Raw genomic sequence first — 16,770 nt, 5'->3', positions numbered from 1 at the left:
GAAGGCCGGCTCTGCGCAGGCGCGAGGAGCCTGCCTTAGACGCTGCCCCTGGTCCATTACCCTCTGACATCCTCCAAGCAAGGTGAAAGGCCCCCAGGCCAAGGGAAGCGGTACCCCACTTGGGAAGGACGTCCTCGGAGCCACCGCAGGGTCTCCGCGCCTGTGCCCCGCAGGCAGCCACTCACCGAAGCCCGAAACAACCTTCCCGCCGCGGCCGCCATCTTCGTTACGCAGGGGACCCGTGGGGCCGACAGAGACGTAGAGGAGGCGGGGCCTTCGGGGGCGTGACCAGGGGCGTGGTCTTGGCGGGCAGGAGTGGGCCAGCGCCGGAGCCGGGAGGTGGAAGAGCCACGACCTTCTGGCCGGTTTAGGGGCCCTCCGCCTGGTACACTTCTCGGTTGTGGGGTCCCTCGACCCCACCCAGAGGAGGATTAAGTCCTGTTAAAACTCCTAAGTAGCTTCATGCTTGGGAAAGCGATACTTTGTCTCTGTTTGTCGCCCCAGCCTAAAAAGATCCAATCCAGGGTGGCAAGATATTTCCATATTTGCTACTGACTTAAGAACTGACTCATTTGAAAAGACCCCGATGCTGGGAAAGATTGAAGGCAGGAGGAGAAGGGGACGACGGAGGATGAGATGGTTGTAGATGGCATCATCGACTCAGTGGACATGAGTTTGAGTAAACTCCGGGAGTTGGTGATGGACAGGGAGACCTGGCGTGCTGCAGTCCATGGGGTCGCAAAAAGTCGGACACGACTGAGCGACTGAACTGACTGAACTGTGAACCTGTGGATTACTGTTAGTGTAAAAGGCTCCCTTTCCTATTTTGGCTGGAGGTAGAGACTTCTGGCTTCTAGATGAAATGGAATTAATCATGAATGCAATTTCAGGGACTTCTCAGTGGCTGAGACTTGGTGCTCCCAGGGCAGGGGCTGGGGTTCCATCTGGGGTCAGGGAACTAGAGCCTACATGACTCAACTAAGAGTTTGCATGCTGCAACTAAGACTTGGTGCAATCAAATAAATAATAAATGTTCTTTAAAAAAATCATTAATGCAGTTTTTCTGTTAGTAAACCAAATTGAAGAAGGAAATGGCAACCCACTCCAGTCTTCTTGTCTGGAGAATCCCATCGACAGGAGCCTGGCAGGCTGCAGTCCATGGGGTTGCAGGAGTCGGACACGTCTTAGCAACTAAACCACCACCACCAATAAGCCAAGTGGGTCAGACACATCAAGGTTTTGTTGCCCTGAAAAATCTTTGGGATGATATGTGGGCTTCCATTTTGGCTTCTCTTGCCAAAATTGGGGGAATTAAGACAAATTTAACATTTATTTTCTGTTGATTAATAAAGTCAAGTGCTCAGTGGTGAGCACGGTACTTTGAAGCATGTTCATCAAACAAGATAAAAATCAATTAAGTGTGATAAAATGCAGATCCCAAGTGGTATTTTCCAAACTGGGTTGGTGGGTGTGGAACCAAACGACACAACCTAGGCAAAGATCAGGAAAGGGAAGGATTTAGTACTTGCAACAAGTAAGTTTTTTTTTTTTAATATTTCTTTGGCTGTGCCATGTCTTAGTTGTGGCACACAGTATCTTCCATCTTCACTGAGACATTCAAACTCTTAGTTACGGCATGTGGGATCTATCTAGTTCCCTGACCAGGGATAGAACCTGGTTCCCCTGCATTGGGAGTACAGAGTCTTAGCCACTGGACCACTGGGGAAGTCCTAAGTAAGGAGATATTTTCCAAAGCATTGTCTCCTTAAATAGCAAAATTAGGGAAGTTTCAAGCTAAGGGTCGGAGAAGGCAATGGCACCCCACTCCAGTACTCTTGCCTGCAAAATCCCATGGATGGAGGAGCCTGGAAGGCTGCAGTCCATGGGGTCTCTGAGGGTCAAACATGACTGAGCGACTTCACTTTCACTTTTCACTTTCATGCATTGGAGAAGGAAATGGCAACCCACTCCAGTGTTCTTGCCTGGAGAATCCCAGGGATGGGGAAGCCTGGTGGGCTGCCGTCTATGGGGTCACACAGAGTCGGACATGACTGAAGTGACTTAGCAATAGCAATAGCAAGCTAAGGGTATGTGGGTATGCATGAAGGGACTTGGGTGGTAGATAGAATCCAAGCTTTAGTTGATTGAAGTTGCTGCTGCTGCTAAGTCACTTCAGTCGTGTCCGACTCTGTGCAACCCCATAAACGGTAGCCCACCAGGCTCCCCTGTCCCTGGGATTCTCCAGGCAAGAACACTGGAATGGGTTAACATTTCCTTCTCCGATGCATGAAAGTGAAAAGTGAAAGTGAAGTCGCTCAGTCGTGTCCAACCCTCAGCGACCCCATGGACTGCAGCCTACCAGGCTCCTCTGTCCATGGGATTCTCCAGGCAAGAGTACTGGAGTGGGGTGCCATTGCTTTCTCCGGATTGAAGTTACAAGGGCCAGAAAAGGTCAATATCATTCATTGCTTAGGTTCCAGTTGATCTGGTGGTTGAACACTTCAGGCCAATCTTTATCATTGAAACAGACCTGAAAGTGTTTATAACTGAAGTATCCTTGCTATAGTTACTTCTATTGCCTGATAAAGTCATTTGCTTCTGCATTCTTTTGTTCCCTTTAGATCATAAGTTACTAAGACCTGTTCAAGGACAGCACTGTGGCCAGCCTTAGATCACAAAAATAGCTTAGGCCAAAAATGGCTTTTCTTACATCAAGATAGTCATGTCTGGTTCTCTTTCTCCAGGGAACCCCTACCCTATCTGCTTACAGGTCCAACGTGCGTGCGTGCTAAGTCACTTTAGTCGTGTCCGACTCTTTGCAACTCTATGGACTGTAGCCTGCCAGACTCCTCTGTCCATGGGATTCTCCAGGCAAGAATACTGGAGTGGGCTGCCATGCCCTCCTCCAGGGGATCTTCTGACCCAGGGATCAAACCCCGCTCTCATGTCTCCTGCATTGGTAGGAGGGTTCTTTACCACAAGTGCCACCTGGGAACCCCTACAGGCTCAACATAGATGCCCAATTCCCAGGTCTTTTGGCTACTGCAGACTTTTCACCGCTTATCACTTCTTTTCCAAATAGAAAGCTGAAGCACTTGCCTGTGGTTCAACAGCTTGCCTCAAGTCACACAGGCATTCACTGACTGGGGGACAATGAGAATGGAGAACTCCTCATTGGACACATTGGTCTGCTGATCTTTGTCTAAAGCTTATCTCCCTGGTCCTAAAAAGAATGAAGTACCCTAGAATCTCTGGCCCAGAGGTCCAGAAGGAATTTCACACTAGAGCCTTTCAATATCCTGTTCAGAAATTGCAAAGTGAGTGTCCTTTAGCTAATCTCTGGCTAGAGCCAAAGATGTCCTCCGGGAGGATAAGCAGAGTCCTCCATTTGTTCATTCCAAGAAAAGATAACCTTAATTGGAATTGATATTTGAGTACTATTCTGCCAACCCTTTTCTGACTACCTCCCCCATGGGTTGTTAGAGAAACCTCTAAGGTACCTAGAAAGCTTTTCTCATTCTCATTTCTCATTCTCACTCTTGATACATCATGCTGGGATTCCCGATAGTCTTGTCTGGGGCTTCCCTGATGGCTCAGCAGGTAAAGAATTTACCTGCAATGCAGGAGACACAGGAGACACAGGTTCAATCCCCTGGAGTAGGAAGTAGCAACCCACTCCAGTATTCTTGCATGAGAAATCCCATGGACAGAGGAGCTGGGTGGGCTACAGTCCATGGGGCCCCAAAGGGTCGGACACAACTAAGCAACTGAACACACACACACACACACACACACACACACAGTCTTGTCTAGATCGTAACCATACTGTGAACTTCGTGAGAGTAGAGCTCGTATCTTACTCAGCTCTGTGGCCACCGTGGTTAGGCTAGTACCTGGCTCATAACAAAGGCTCAGAAAAAGTTTGTCAAACTAATGAATAAGCAGTGGCTGACATAGTGGCCAAAATGTTCTTTCCACATTCATTCTGGGGGAAAAAAAATCTCTTTATTCAGTTTTCTCTAGCTGTCACAACAAGAACATAGATTGTTCCCCTAAAGGAAAAAGACAAACTGAACTTGTCTTCATTACCAAAAGAGTAGAAAATAACTGAAATTCTCCTTTTTGAGTTTGGGGGAAGAATTTTTGGACCTAGACGAGGGAAAGACAAATGAAAAGATATATGCTACTTTTTTATGATGATTAGGAAAATACCCCCCTGGAACCACAAGTTAATATTCTGGTAACCGGGGCTACAATTAGAGATGGCAGACATTACTCTGGGTTTTACTGAGTTCTTCCTCTTTCCATGGCTAAAAGCATTCGTTTTCCCCTTTTTATTCCTATTGATGAGGGCCCCAGATTCAGCTGTCTCCTGGGTTCTGAGGAAGATGCACCCTCAATGCTGAGCCATGTCTCCTGGCAAAGGCCTCTCCGGACAACCTCATCCCTGAATTCCCACTGCCTGACCTCAGGATGCTTCACTGCAGTGAGTAACAGATGAAGTCAACCTGTCCTCCATCCAGAACCCCGCAGATTATTTCACCTTCCTGAGTCTGAGACTTCCCATCCTGCCCCCAGCACACCTCGGCTTCCTTCTGAGCCTTTTCTGAGGCTTTCCTCTGCTGTCTTTATTGCCTATCTCCCAACTGTTCTCTGGAGGAGTAGTACAGAATCTGCCTGCCAGTGCAGGAGACTGAAGAAACATGGGGTTTTTTTCGATCCCTGGGTCAGGAAGATCCCCTGGCGTAGGAAGCTGCAGCCCACTCCAGGATTCTTGCCTAGAAAGTTTCATGGACAGAGCAGCCTGGTGGGCAACAGTCCTTGGAGTTGCAAAAAGAGTCAGACATGACTCAGCATGCATGTATGCATCTATTCCCACCCCAGCCTCCTTTTTCAATAGACTATACATATATGTGTGTGTGTGTGTGTGTGTGTGTGTATTTTTAAATTTTTTTGAATGCACTTTAGGGCACATGGGATCCAATGATGCCCCCTGCATGGGAAGCATGGAGTCTTAACCACTGGACCACTAGGGAGGTTCTCAATAGACTGTATTTTTTACAGCAGTTTCACAGCAAAATTGAGTGAAAGCCCAGAGACTTCCCGTGTACTCTCTGGCTCCTCGCCTGCATAGCCTCCCTGACCATCCGCCAAGGTGGTGTATTTGCTACAATCCATGAACCTACACTGATAATGTCATGATCACCCTGAGTTTACATTAGGGTTCACTCTGCTGTTGTACATCCCATGGGTCTGGACAAATGTGTGCTGATGTATATCCATCATTATAGTATCACACAGAACAGTGCACTGTCCTAAAAACCTCCTCCTAACTCTAGGCCACCTACCCTCTTTTCAGAGTGGTGTCTCCCAGCCAGCCTGCCAACATCTCCACTCGGATATCTGTTACTCAGCCCAAACAACAAACACAAGACCAAACTCTTGCTTTCTCTCCGCAAACCTACTCCTCACTAACTCCTTGCCGCCACCGCAGCCAGCCAGCCGGCATCCAAAGGATGGATGTCTGCTATGTCCACTGCCACCACCTCAGTCCAGGCCATCAGCATTTTGCCCCTGGAATTGTCTCAGCTTCTTAGGGCCTGTTGTTGGTCAAAAGGGCTTAGGTCACTTCCATGATGTGAGGTTGTTGTTTTTTTGATGTGGACCATTTTAAAAGTCTTTATTGAATTTGTTACAATATTGCTTCTGTCTTACATTTTGGTTTTCTGTCTTACCTTTTATTTTTTTGGTCTGGAGGCCTGGGGGATGTTAGCTCCCTGATTAGGGATTGAAACCAAACCCCACGCATTGGAAGATAAGCTCTTACCACTGGATCCCCAGGGAAGTCCTGAGGTCTATTTTAAAAGGGAAAGAAAATGCAACACAGAGTCCATGCAGCTGTATCACAAGTCTCTGTGTCCCTCAGATCCTGCTACTTCTTTGGACCCCAGAGATTTCTACCTGCCCATACCTGCATCTCTGTGTTGAGGGCTTTCAGAACTGGGAGGGCTGGACCACCCACCCCTGCGGAAAGACAGATTTAAGAGAATGAACCCCTGTTCTTGTTTGGGAAATCCCATGGACAGAGGAGCCTGGCAGGCTACAGTCCATGGGGTTGCGAAGTTGGACACAACTGAGTGGCTAAACCACCACCACCAAGGCAGCTTTCACAGTGGCCAGGTGGAAAGAGCTGGTGTCAAAGTAGCCCAGCTCCCCTGCTCCTGGGTTGAGGTATGTTTCCTGGAGTTTCCAGAGGGATTAAGTTGCAGTTACCTATGGAGGTTACTTAACACATTTTTACCAGCTGCTTTCCTGTCTGATCTCCCCCTGCCTCACCTGCACTTCTGGTACCTCCCAAACAAGCTCCTTGCGTTGAACCCTAGGCTCAAGGTCTAGGAGAACCCAAGCTTAAACATGACTCTACAAAAATTGTAATACAAAGTGCTATCCACAGGCTGACTGCAGGATTTAGGCATAAATATTTTTTCACAATTCATTCCATACTGGGAGAGCTGGTGTTGGGAACCAAGTTGAAAGGTGGAGGATGGAACTTCTCTGGTGGTCCAGTGGTTAAGAATCTGCCTGCCAACGCAGGGGGACATAGGTTCGATCCCTGCTCCGGGAAGATTCCACAGGCCTCGGGGCAACTAAGCCTGCACGCTACAGCTATGAGCCCACACTCTAGAGCCCATGCTTGGAAACCAGAGAAGCCACTGCAGTGAGAAGCCAGAGCGCTGCAACTAGAAGCAGCCCATGAACAGCAATGAAGACTCAGTGCAGCCAAAAATAAATAAATGAGAATATGATGTAATCCTAGGATAATACAATTTAAGAAAGAGAGAAAGGTAGAGGATGAATGCCATCTTTCTCAGTTCCGTCAGCCTCTCTGTAACGAACTTTATTCGGAGATGTTGCGAAAGTCCACATGTGAGGCCCATCGCATCACCCCATCTGCCTCCTTTCCTCCCTGCCTCCCATGATGGGCCCAGAAGCTTCCTAACCTGTCCCTCTGCTTTCACTGCCTCCCTCTGATGCATCCTCAGCAGCAAACACCAACCAGGTCATTTCATCTCCTACATAAAACTCTTCAATGGCTTCCCATTTTTATTAGGGTAAAACCCCAATTCACACAGGGTCCTACGTGGTCTGTGCCCCTGCCTTCTTCCAGACCACTCATTTTGGGCCCATCCACCCAAATCCTGCTCCAGCCATACTAGTTTATTCCTGCTTCCCCAATACCCAGTCCACACCTTGGCACCTGCTGTGCTCTTTGGCTGGAATTCTCTCCACTCATGTCTGGCTGCAGTCACCATCTGCAGTGATTTTGAAGCCCAAGAAAGTAAACTCTGCAGCCATGAAATTAAAAGATGCTTGTTCCTTGGAAGGAGAACTATGACAAACCTAGACAGCGTGTTAAAAAGCAGAGATCTCACTTTGCTGACAAAGGCCTGTAGAGTCAAACTATGGTTTTTCCAGTAGTCATGTGTGGATGTGAGGGCTGAATCATAAAGAACGCTGAGCACCAACAATTGATGCTTTCTAACTGTGGTGATGGAGAAGACTGTTGAGAGTCCCTTGGACCGCAAGGAGATCAAACCAGCCAATCCTAAAGGAATCAGTCCTGAATATTCATTGGAAGAACTGATATTGAAGCTGAAGCTTCAATATGTTGGCCACCTGATGTGAGGAGCTGACTCATTGGAAAAGATCCTGATGATGCGAAAGATAGAAGGCGGGAGGAGAAGGGGATGACAGAGGGTGAGATGGTTGGATGGCATCACCAACTCGATGGACATGAGTTTGAACAAACTCTGAGAGATGGTGAAGGACAGGGAAGCCTGGCATGCTGCACTCCATGGGGTCACAAAGAGTCAGACATAACTTAGTGACTAAACAACAAACAACATGTCTGGCTACTTCCTCCTCCTTTTTAAAAAAAATTTTGACCACACTATTGGAGAAGGAAATGGCAACCCACTCCAGTGTTCTTGCCTGGAGAATCCCAGGGACGGGGGAGCCTGGTGGGCTGCTGTCTCTGGGGTCACACAGAGTTGAACACGACTGAAGAGACTTAGCAGCAGCAGCAGCATACAGCATGTGGGATTTTAGTTCCCCAACCTGGGATCCAACCCATGCCCCCTGCACAGGAAGCACAGATTCTCAACTACTGGTCTTCCAGGGAAGTCCCTCCTCCTCCTTATTTAGGACATGGCCTGGCTGTCATCTTCACCAAGAGGACTTTCCTAATGACTCAGTCTGTTATTCTCTATCTTGGCCCTTGTTTCCTTTGATTGGAAATTACAATTACTTTGTCTGTTTACGAATTATTTGCTGGGTTTCTTCCCAAGGTAAAAGCTCCACCAGGGCAAGGTCCATGCCCATCTTGCTCACTGTTACATGCCCAGCCCGAAGCACTGTGCCTGGCACATGGCAGACCCATAGCAAATGTAGATGAACCTGGTTGAATATCTAGCTAAAAACTCACAATGTGCAGCCATTTCTGATTACCCATTCCCCTACCCTAGCTGATATCTCCTTCCCCTAAATGCCTTTGAAAGTTATCATCAACATAATTCTCTTGGTGATCAATACTCTGTGTTTTATCACAGATCTTTCACTGTTGCCTTGAACTGTTATTTGAGTCAAGATTCATTTCTGAATAATTTCTGATGGCTCTCCTGGTTTGCAGTTTGCATAACTAGCTAATTCACTTTTTAAAACCCCGTCATACTTGAGGATGTATTTTCTAGAAACAAGTACATTCATGTATAATAATCATAATATTGAATACAATGATCAAAATCAGGAGTGTTAACATTGATCACTATTATCAAATCCACTGTTCATATTCAAATGTAATCAACTGTCCCCAATGATCCAGTCCAAAAATTACACATCGCATTTAGTTGTCTTTTAGTCTCCTTCAGTCTTTCCTTATCTTCCTTTGACCTTCACAGTTTTAAGGGACACCAGCTGGCTTTTTTGTGGAATGTTCCTCCACTTGCTTGTCTGATATTTCCTCACCATTCAATTCAGGTTAAATATTTTTAAATATTTTTGACAGGAATACCACTGGAATGTTGTTCCATAATCTACTTAACCAACCTGATAGTATTGAAGATTTGTGTTGTTCCAAAATTTTATTTATGTTATAGTTAATATGATATTGACACACCTTTGTAGCCAAACTTTTGCACACATTCTTACACATTCTTACCTATTTCTTTAGGGTATATTTCTGGAATTGTCACTGCTGTGACTAAGGGCTGTGTGTGCTTTAGTACATTTTGTTATGTGTTGCCCAATTGCCTTCCAGAGGGCTTGTGCCAGTTTACACTCCCTCCACGATGAGTGCAAGTGGTTTCTAGGCGATTTTGCCGACACTGCATCCAGGCAGTTTAAAGCAGGCTTCTTTCAGCCCTCTGTACGTCTCCTGTTGATCTATCTTCCACTCCAGTTGCTTCCACTCCAGTTGCTCCATGTGACTGGTTGTCCCAAAACACCTGCTGCTGCTGCTGCTACGTCGCTTCAGTCGTGTCCCACTCTGTGCGACCCCATAGACGGCAGCCCACCAGGCTCCCCCGTCCCTGGGATTCTCCAGGCAAGAACGCTGGAGTGGGTTGCCATTTGCTTCTCCAATGCATGAAAGTGAAAAGTGAAAGTGAAGTCGCTCAGTCGTGTCCAACTCTTAGCGACCCCATGGACTGCAGCCCACCAGGCTCCTCCGTTCATAGGATTTTCCAGGCAAGGGTTCTGGAGTGGGGTGCCATTGCCTTCTCCGCCCAAAATACCTGAAGCTGTTAAAAGGTAAAGCCTATGTGTCTTACCCATCTTTGTGGTCTTACTCATCCCGTGGTGCCTAACTATGCTTCCTACTTAACAGTCACCCCGTAAATGTCAAAGGAAGGAAGGAACAAATGGTAATGATGACACCTTGTGTGACTGTTAGGTTCTTCTCTGGCATGTTGGGCTACTAAAAATGTCATTAAAATTAGCACCCCAAAGTCCAACAGCCAGAATCCCTCCTAGCCTAGATTAGAAAGTGGTCCAGCCTTTTACCAGTCCCCATTCCCAGGACCTCTTGGGATTCCCAAGAGCATCTTTACGTCTTGTCCATATTGATCCTGGGGCTTCCCTGGTAGCTCAGCTGGTAAAAGAATACACCTGCAATGCAGGAGACCCCAGTTCGATTCCTGGGTTGGGAAGTTCCCTTGGAGAAGGGATAGGCTACCCACTCTAGTATTCTTGGGCTTCCCTGGTGACTCAGATGGTAAAGAATCCGCCTGCAAAGTGGGAGACCTGGGTTTGACCCCTGGGTTGGGAAGATCCCCTGGAGGAGGGTGTGGCAACCCACATCAGTATCCTTGCCTGGAGAATCCCATGGACAGAGGAGCCTGGAGGGCTACAGTCCATGGGGCCACAGAGAATCGGACACGACCGAGTGACTGAGCCCATACATATCGATCCTAGGCATTCCCTTCACCTCAGGCATCAGCACTGCTCTGGGCTTCTCAGCTCCCCTCTTGCCCAGAGGCTTTTCTGGGCTGCTTGTCTTGTTTACATTTCTGGATCCCAGGATGGTCACATGTCTTTCCCTCAATTCCTGGATGCCAGCAGAGATGAGTGATCATTTTAAATAGAAGGCTCGGGGATTACAGCTGGGGATTATAATGCAAACAAGACAAGCATAAAGCAGGGTGGACGCTATCCCTTTAATGCTCTCTGTCACCTTCCCAGCTCTTTAGGCTCCCCTGAGAGACCACTTTTCTCCTTTGCAATAGCCCTCCTTCCCCACGTTGCAGGGATCTGCTCCCTTGGGAAAATATCACAGGGAACACCCTTGATCTCACCTCTTTTTCCCATCCCGGCCCTCCCCACCCCCACCTTGGCTTCTCCCAGAAAGCATCCTGTGATCAGCCTCCCCTGAAGAAGACATGTTTTTAGAGAATGTGCAGCCCAGCTCAATTCCTCTTTATTCCCATTCCAGAGTGGGTAGTGGCTTGATTCTCAAGTAACTAAAAGCCCTGAAAGTGTTTTCCCAAAATAAAAGAGCCTTCTTTCCTTTCAGATGAATTTTTCCTCCACCCCTACCACAACCACAACAAAGCACTGTTTGCCTAAGTTTTCTGTGATTCCCTTTAGTCATCAATGGTTCAGAAATACTGGTGCCTCGTCATGGAGCATGGAAGGATTCCATTCAACCTCACCATTTTCAAAGCATTCTTATGGGCTCCAGCTCCCCCCTCTGTTAAGGCCACTTAGGGGAGGGACCCTAAGTCTTGTGCAAGGAGAAGCTGCTTCTAATTTTCCCAGGGGTGGGAGATCCTGGAGGCCAGAGTGGGCAGAGGTTGAGTAGAAGTGGGACCAGAGGTTGTGTTGAAAATAAAGATGCTTTCCTGTTTTCGTCTTGTCTCTGGTCCTTCCCAAGTGGGAAACTGACATCTCAGAGGGGAGAAAGGATGAGAAGGGTGCTGGGGGCCGGGGGGAGTAGTGGATCAGCTCCTGCAGGTTAGCAGGTGGCAGAGTTCCTAACCCGAAGTTTCCTGACTGGGGAGTGCTTATCGTGGCTCAAGGCCTCTTTCCTTCAGTGGAGTCTCACCCTACCACCATGCCAACCAGCCTGCCTGCGTCCCTCCCGCCCCTTCTCCTGATTTTGTTCAGCAAGCATGTTCCGGTCAGTCTTCCATTTCTCAATTGCTTCCTCTTCTCCTCTGCCACTCCGTCTGTCCATTTATCTATTCTCTGGACTCTAGGCTTCCTGCCAACATTCTCTCTTTCCTGCAAGATTGGTGCACTTGGTAAAAATGCTACGCCTTTCCTCTCGTTCTGGAAGATCACACAGTAAGTAGAATGGAAACAGCGTGGCATAAAGAATTAGAGACTGGTCTTGGGACCCAGTCCTGCAACTTTCTGGTTATGCATCTTTCATTTCTCTGGCCTTTAATATCTCTTTAATTTCCTTTGCATATTAATAATATTAGCACTATTTTGTAATTAATTATTTTTGTTTGCTCTGGGTCTTCGTTGCTGCGCGTGGGCTCTCTCTAGTTGCAGCTGCTTGGGGGCTATTGTTTGGTGTGGTGCTGAACAGACTTCTAATTGCAGTGGCTTCTCTTGTTGCAGAGCACAGGCTCTAGGCACACAACATTCAGTAGTTGTGTGGCTCAAAGGCTTTTGTTGCCCAAGGCATGTGGAATCTTCCCAGGCCAGGGATCGAACCCGGTGTCCAGTGCACTGGGAGGCGGATTCTCATCCACTGTACCTCCAGGGAAGTCCAGCACATTAATATTATTAATCACTTAATCCAACCTAGGTATTCTCCAACTATTACTTGGATTTAAAAATTTTATTCTTATTGAGATAAAATTAACGCAACATAAAAATGACCATTTTAAAGGAAACAGGTCAGTGACATTTAGAACATTCACTATGTTGGGAAACTGCCACCTTTATCTAATTCCAAACCATTTTTATAATCCCAAAATAAACCCCCAGACCCAGTAAGCAGTTCTTCCCCCATCACTGTATCCCAGCTCCTAATAACCAATCCATGTTTCTGTCTTTTTGAATTCTGGATATTTCATATAAATGGAATCATACAATATTTGTCCTTTTACATCTGGCTTCTTTCACTTAGTAAAATGATTTCAAGGTTCATCTACTTTGTCACATGTATCAATATTTCATCCCTTTTTGTGGCTGAATAATATTCCATTGTAAAAACTAGGATGATGGAATCTGCTCCCATCACTTCATGGCAAATAGATGGAGAAACAATGGAACCACTGAGAGACTATTTTCTTGGGCTCCAAAATCACTACAGGTGGTGACTGCAGCCATGAAATTAAAAGATGCTTGCTCCTTGGAAGAAAAGCTATGACCAACCTCAGTTCAGTTCAGTTCAGTCACTCAGTTGTGTCCGACTCTTTGCAACCCCATGAGTCACAGTACGCCAGGCTTCCCTGTCCATCACCAACACCCAGAGTTCACTCAAACTCATGTCCATCGAGTCAGTGATGCCATCCAGCCATCTCATCCTCTGTCGTCCCCTTCTCCTCCTGCCCCCAATCCCTCCCAGCATCAGGGTCTTTTCCAATGAGTCAACTCATTGCATGAGGTGGCCAAAGTATTGGAGTTTCAGCTTTAGCATCAGTCCTTCCAGTGAACACCCAGGATTTATCTCCTTTAGGATGGACTGGTTGGATCTCCTTGCAGTCCAAGGGACTCTCAAGAGTCTTCTCCAACACCACAGTTCAAAAGCATCAACTCTTCGGCGCTCAGCTTTCTTCACAGTCCAACTCTCACATCAATACATGACCACCGGAAAAACCATAGCCTTGACTTGACGGGCTTTTGTTGGCAAAGTAATATCTCTGCTTTTCAATATACTATCTAGGTTGGTCATAACCTTCCTTACAAGGAGTAAGTGTCTTTTAATTTCATGGCTGCAATGACCAACCTAGACAGTGTATTAAAAAGCAGAGACATTACTTTGCTGACAAAGGTCTATATAAGCAAAATTATGGTTTTTCCAGTAGTCATATATGGATGTAAGAGTTTGACCATAAATAAAGCTGAGCACCAAAGACTTGATGCTTTTGAACTGTTGAGTTGGAGAAGACTCTTGAGAGTCACTTGGACTGCAAGGAGATCAAATTGGGTCAATCCTAAAGGAAATCAATCCTGAGTACTCATTGAAAGGGTTGATGCTGACGCTGAAGCTCCAATACTTTGACCACGACAGAGGATGAGATAGTTGGATGGCATCACCAACTCAAGGACATGAGTTTGAGCAAGCTCTGGGAGATGGTGAAGGACAGGGAAGCCTGGCATGCTGAGTCCATGGGGTCATGAAGAGTTAGACACAAGTTAGTGACTGAACAACAACAATCTTTCCTCCATTTCCCTGAAACACAGAGAGGCCAGATTCAGCCTGGAGAGGTGGGGATTCTCTGGAATCCCAGCTGGATCCCGGAACACAGGAGGGTTGTGGAGCTTGAGATATAAGTCACTGAAACATTCTCTAACCCGACGACCACGTCAAGAGCAGAATTCCCTTTGTAGCAGGTGAGGATGGTTTGTGTTGTACTGAGTCGCCTACCACACTCATGGGCTCATTTTAGCTCACAAACGTGGAACCTGAGGCTTCCTTTTGCCACCTGGGGGCTAGCTGCAGCTCTCCAGAGTTCGTGCTAGATGGCATCCTCTCTCCATAGAGGAGAGGAACGACAGAGAAGTGGAAGGAGTGCTCCCACCTGCTGGCTTCCTGTGCAAGCTCATGTCAATGGCAGGGAACCCACTCCTTTTCTCCTACTGGAGGAAACTGAGCTGTTCCAAATTATAGACTATACTCTATTTTACATATTTGTCAAAAAAACAAACTGTGCAAAGCATTATATATTTTAAACTCCGCTGATCTGATCTGATTTGTTAGATTCCCTTTAGCGTATAACCGACTAGCCAAGACTTTTAGTAAGGGAGCAAGAATGCCCTCCTTTTTATTGGGTCAATTAAATTTTCACCTACCCACAGTGGCCTGAGGACAGTCAAAGCATATATCAAAGTCTCAGAGATAATGAGGCTCAGAGTCTTTGGAGTCAGAGAAAGTTTATGTTATTGCAGCATTAAGGTCGAAATTGCCGGAGCCCTCTCATCCATGAGTCATCTGGCTTTAAAGGCTCCTAACACTGAATTTAATTCAGCTCACCTTTTTCTCTTTAAAAAGCAATTCTACCTTTGTTGTCAAGATTTTATCCCCATTTCCAGGGTAGGCTACCATGCTCAAACAAATGACCTGCCTGCTGCTGCTGCTGCTGCTGCTGAGTCGCTTCAGTTGTGTCTGACTCTGTGCGACCCCATAGACGGCAGCCCACCAGGCTCCTCCGTCCATGGGATTTTCCAGGCAAGAGTACTGGAGTGGGGTGCCATTGCCTTCTCCGAATGACCTGCCTGATAGATGCTAATCATAAAAAGACCATCAGTGATGGCTTGGATTCTTTCCTTATCCATACTAACAGAAAATCATTGTAATTTTAAACAGATTACTAAGAAAGAGTCTGTTTTTCCTCCTTCCTCTCAGAATTAATTTTTATGCTTTCACTGTGTAATTTCCTTACCAATTTGAGCATTTTTTCCGTCATGTAAATCTATCTGATTGCTCGGCACGGAATAAACAAAAAATGCCCATTTTGGGGGGGGGGAGGGTAAATAGCTTGTATTTTATTCAAGTCTGTAAAGTGAATTGAAATTGGTCTGCTTAGTCTTCCTTAAAATTGTGTGATTGCCTTAACTCCTGGGCGGATTGCTGGAGACAGCTGGATTTGAGGATGGAGGTACCGGCAGAAGGTGAAATCATCCCAGGGACTGACTGGCTTTTTAGACTGACCTCTCTGACCAGGAGGCCAGACTCCCCTACGTTTCCTTTTTAATCTCTGATCGGGCAGTGATGAAGACATTTGAGAATGAACTAGTGCAGAATAACTAGCACCCCAGAGGCCTAGGTTGGGCTGTGTCTTGGCATGTGCTCTGAGTCAGCAAATACTGCCCAATACTATGTATAAGGTACTTACTAGGTTCTACAGAGAATGGAATCAAAAGATGAAAAAGACATATTTCGGGCCTTTGAGTAGGGAAGGCAGTTGATTGTTGTTGTTTAATTGCTAAGTCATGTCCAACTCGTTGCAATCCCAATGAACTGTAACCCTCCAGGCTCCTCTGTCCATGGGATTTCCCAGGTAAAAATACTGGAGTGGGTTGCCATTTCCTTCTCCAGGGGATCTTCCTGACCCAGGGTTCGAATTCAGGTCTCCTGCTTAGCAGGCAGATTTTTTTACCGCTGAACTATTGGGGAAGCCCTCAGGGAAGGCAGGCACTCACCTAAAAAACTAGCCTTGCTAGTAATTAGGCTCATCAGTTGACCTAATTCTCCCAGGCTCAGTTTCCTTTGGGCTTCCCTGGTGGCTCAGGCAGTAAAGAATTTGCCTGCAATATGGGAGACTAGGGTTCAATCCCTGGGTCAGGAAGATCCCCTGGAGAAGGGAATGGCAACTCACTCCAGTACTCTTGCCTGGAGAATCCCATGGACAGAGGAGCCTGGTGGGCTATAGTCCATGGGGTTGCAGAGTTAGACATGACTGAGTGACTAACATTTTTAGTTTCCTTTACAATGGAGACAACAAGTTTGTAACAATTCAGGGCCTAAGTCTACTATGGGGACCCTCCCAACAGAACACAGCATCAGAAAGGGGACCTTTCTTTCTCACTAAAGGTCATGCTAAACTGCTTCAGTTTGAGGAACGTGGAGATCACTTGTGGCCGGAATCTTATTTCTGAACTTGAAGTCAAGACCCCCACAGATGACTCGGTAAAGTCTTGTTACAAAGCTGAGCATTTGGATGTCTACAGGCCATGATTATCTCGCAGCACTGAGGTGAAGCCTCCAGACAGATTTATATGATCAGCCAGTTAATCTTGAAACTGAAGGCTGTTACTGTCCCACATGTTGCTTGGAGGTCAGGTTTTTCGAAAGTGTGGTATTTCTACTACTACTCACATTTTAAAAATGTTTTGGTTAGGATAATAGAAGTTTTTTTTTTTTTTTTCTTTTCAAGCAACTTGACTTTAAAGAAAAATACTAAATAAAGGGAAGAAGAGTTGTGGTCTACAATATTGCAAAGTGTTTTTTTTCTTAATTAATTTATTTAGAGCTTCCCAAGTCGTCTGGTGGTTAAGAATCTGCCTTGCAGTGCAGAGGACACCAGTTCGATCCCT

General features: G+C 46.5%; 1 protein-coding gene across 1 annotated transcript in view; it reads right to left on the bottom strand.

Moving 5' to 3' along the window:
- PRDX3 (peroxiredoxin 3) overlaps positions 1-266 on the bottom strand; it is a 9,371-nt gene extending 9,105 nt beyond the window's left edge. Inside the window, exon 1 of the mRNA XM_010859263.1 lies at positions 186-266. Within this exon, the coding sequence (XP_010857565.1) occupies positions 186-221 (36 nt within the window). The 5' untranslated portion in view covers positions 222-266. The remainder of the gene's footprint in view (positions 1-185) is intronic.
- Positions 267-16,770: the final 16,504 nt, after the last annotated feature.

The sequence above is a fragment of the Bison bison genome, unplaced genomic scaffold (assembly GCF_000754665.1).
Source record: "Bison bison bison isolate TAMUID 2011002044 unplaced genomic scaffold, Bison_UMD1.0 scf7180017864456, whole genome shotgun sequence".
NCBI classification, from domain to species: Eukaryota; Metazoa; Chordata; class Mammalia; order Artiodactyla; family Bovidae; genus Bison; species Bison bison.
Note: the sequence above shows the minus strand (reverse complement) of the source record. Positions and strands in the feature narration are given on the sequence as shown.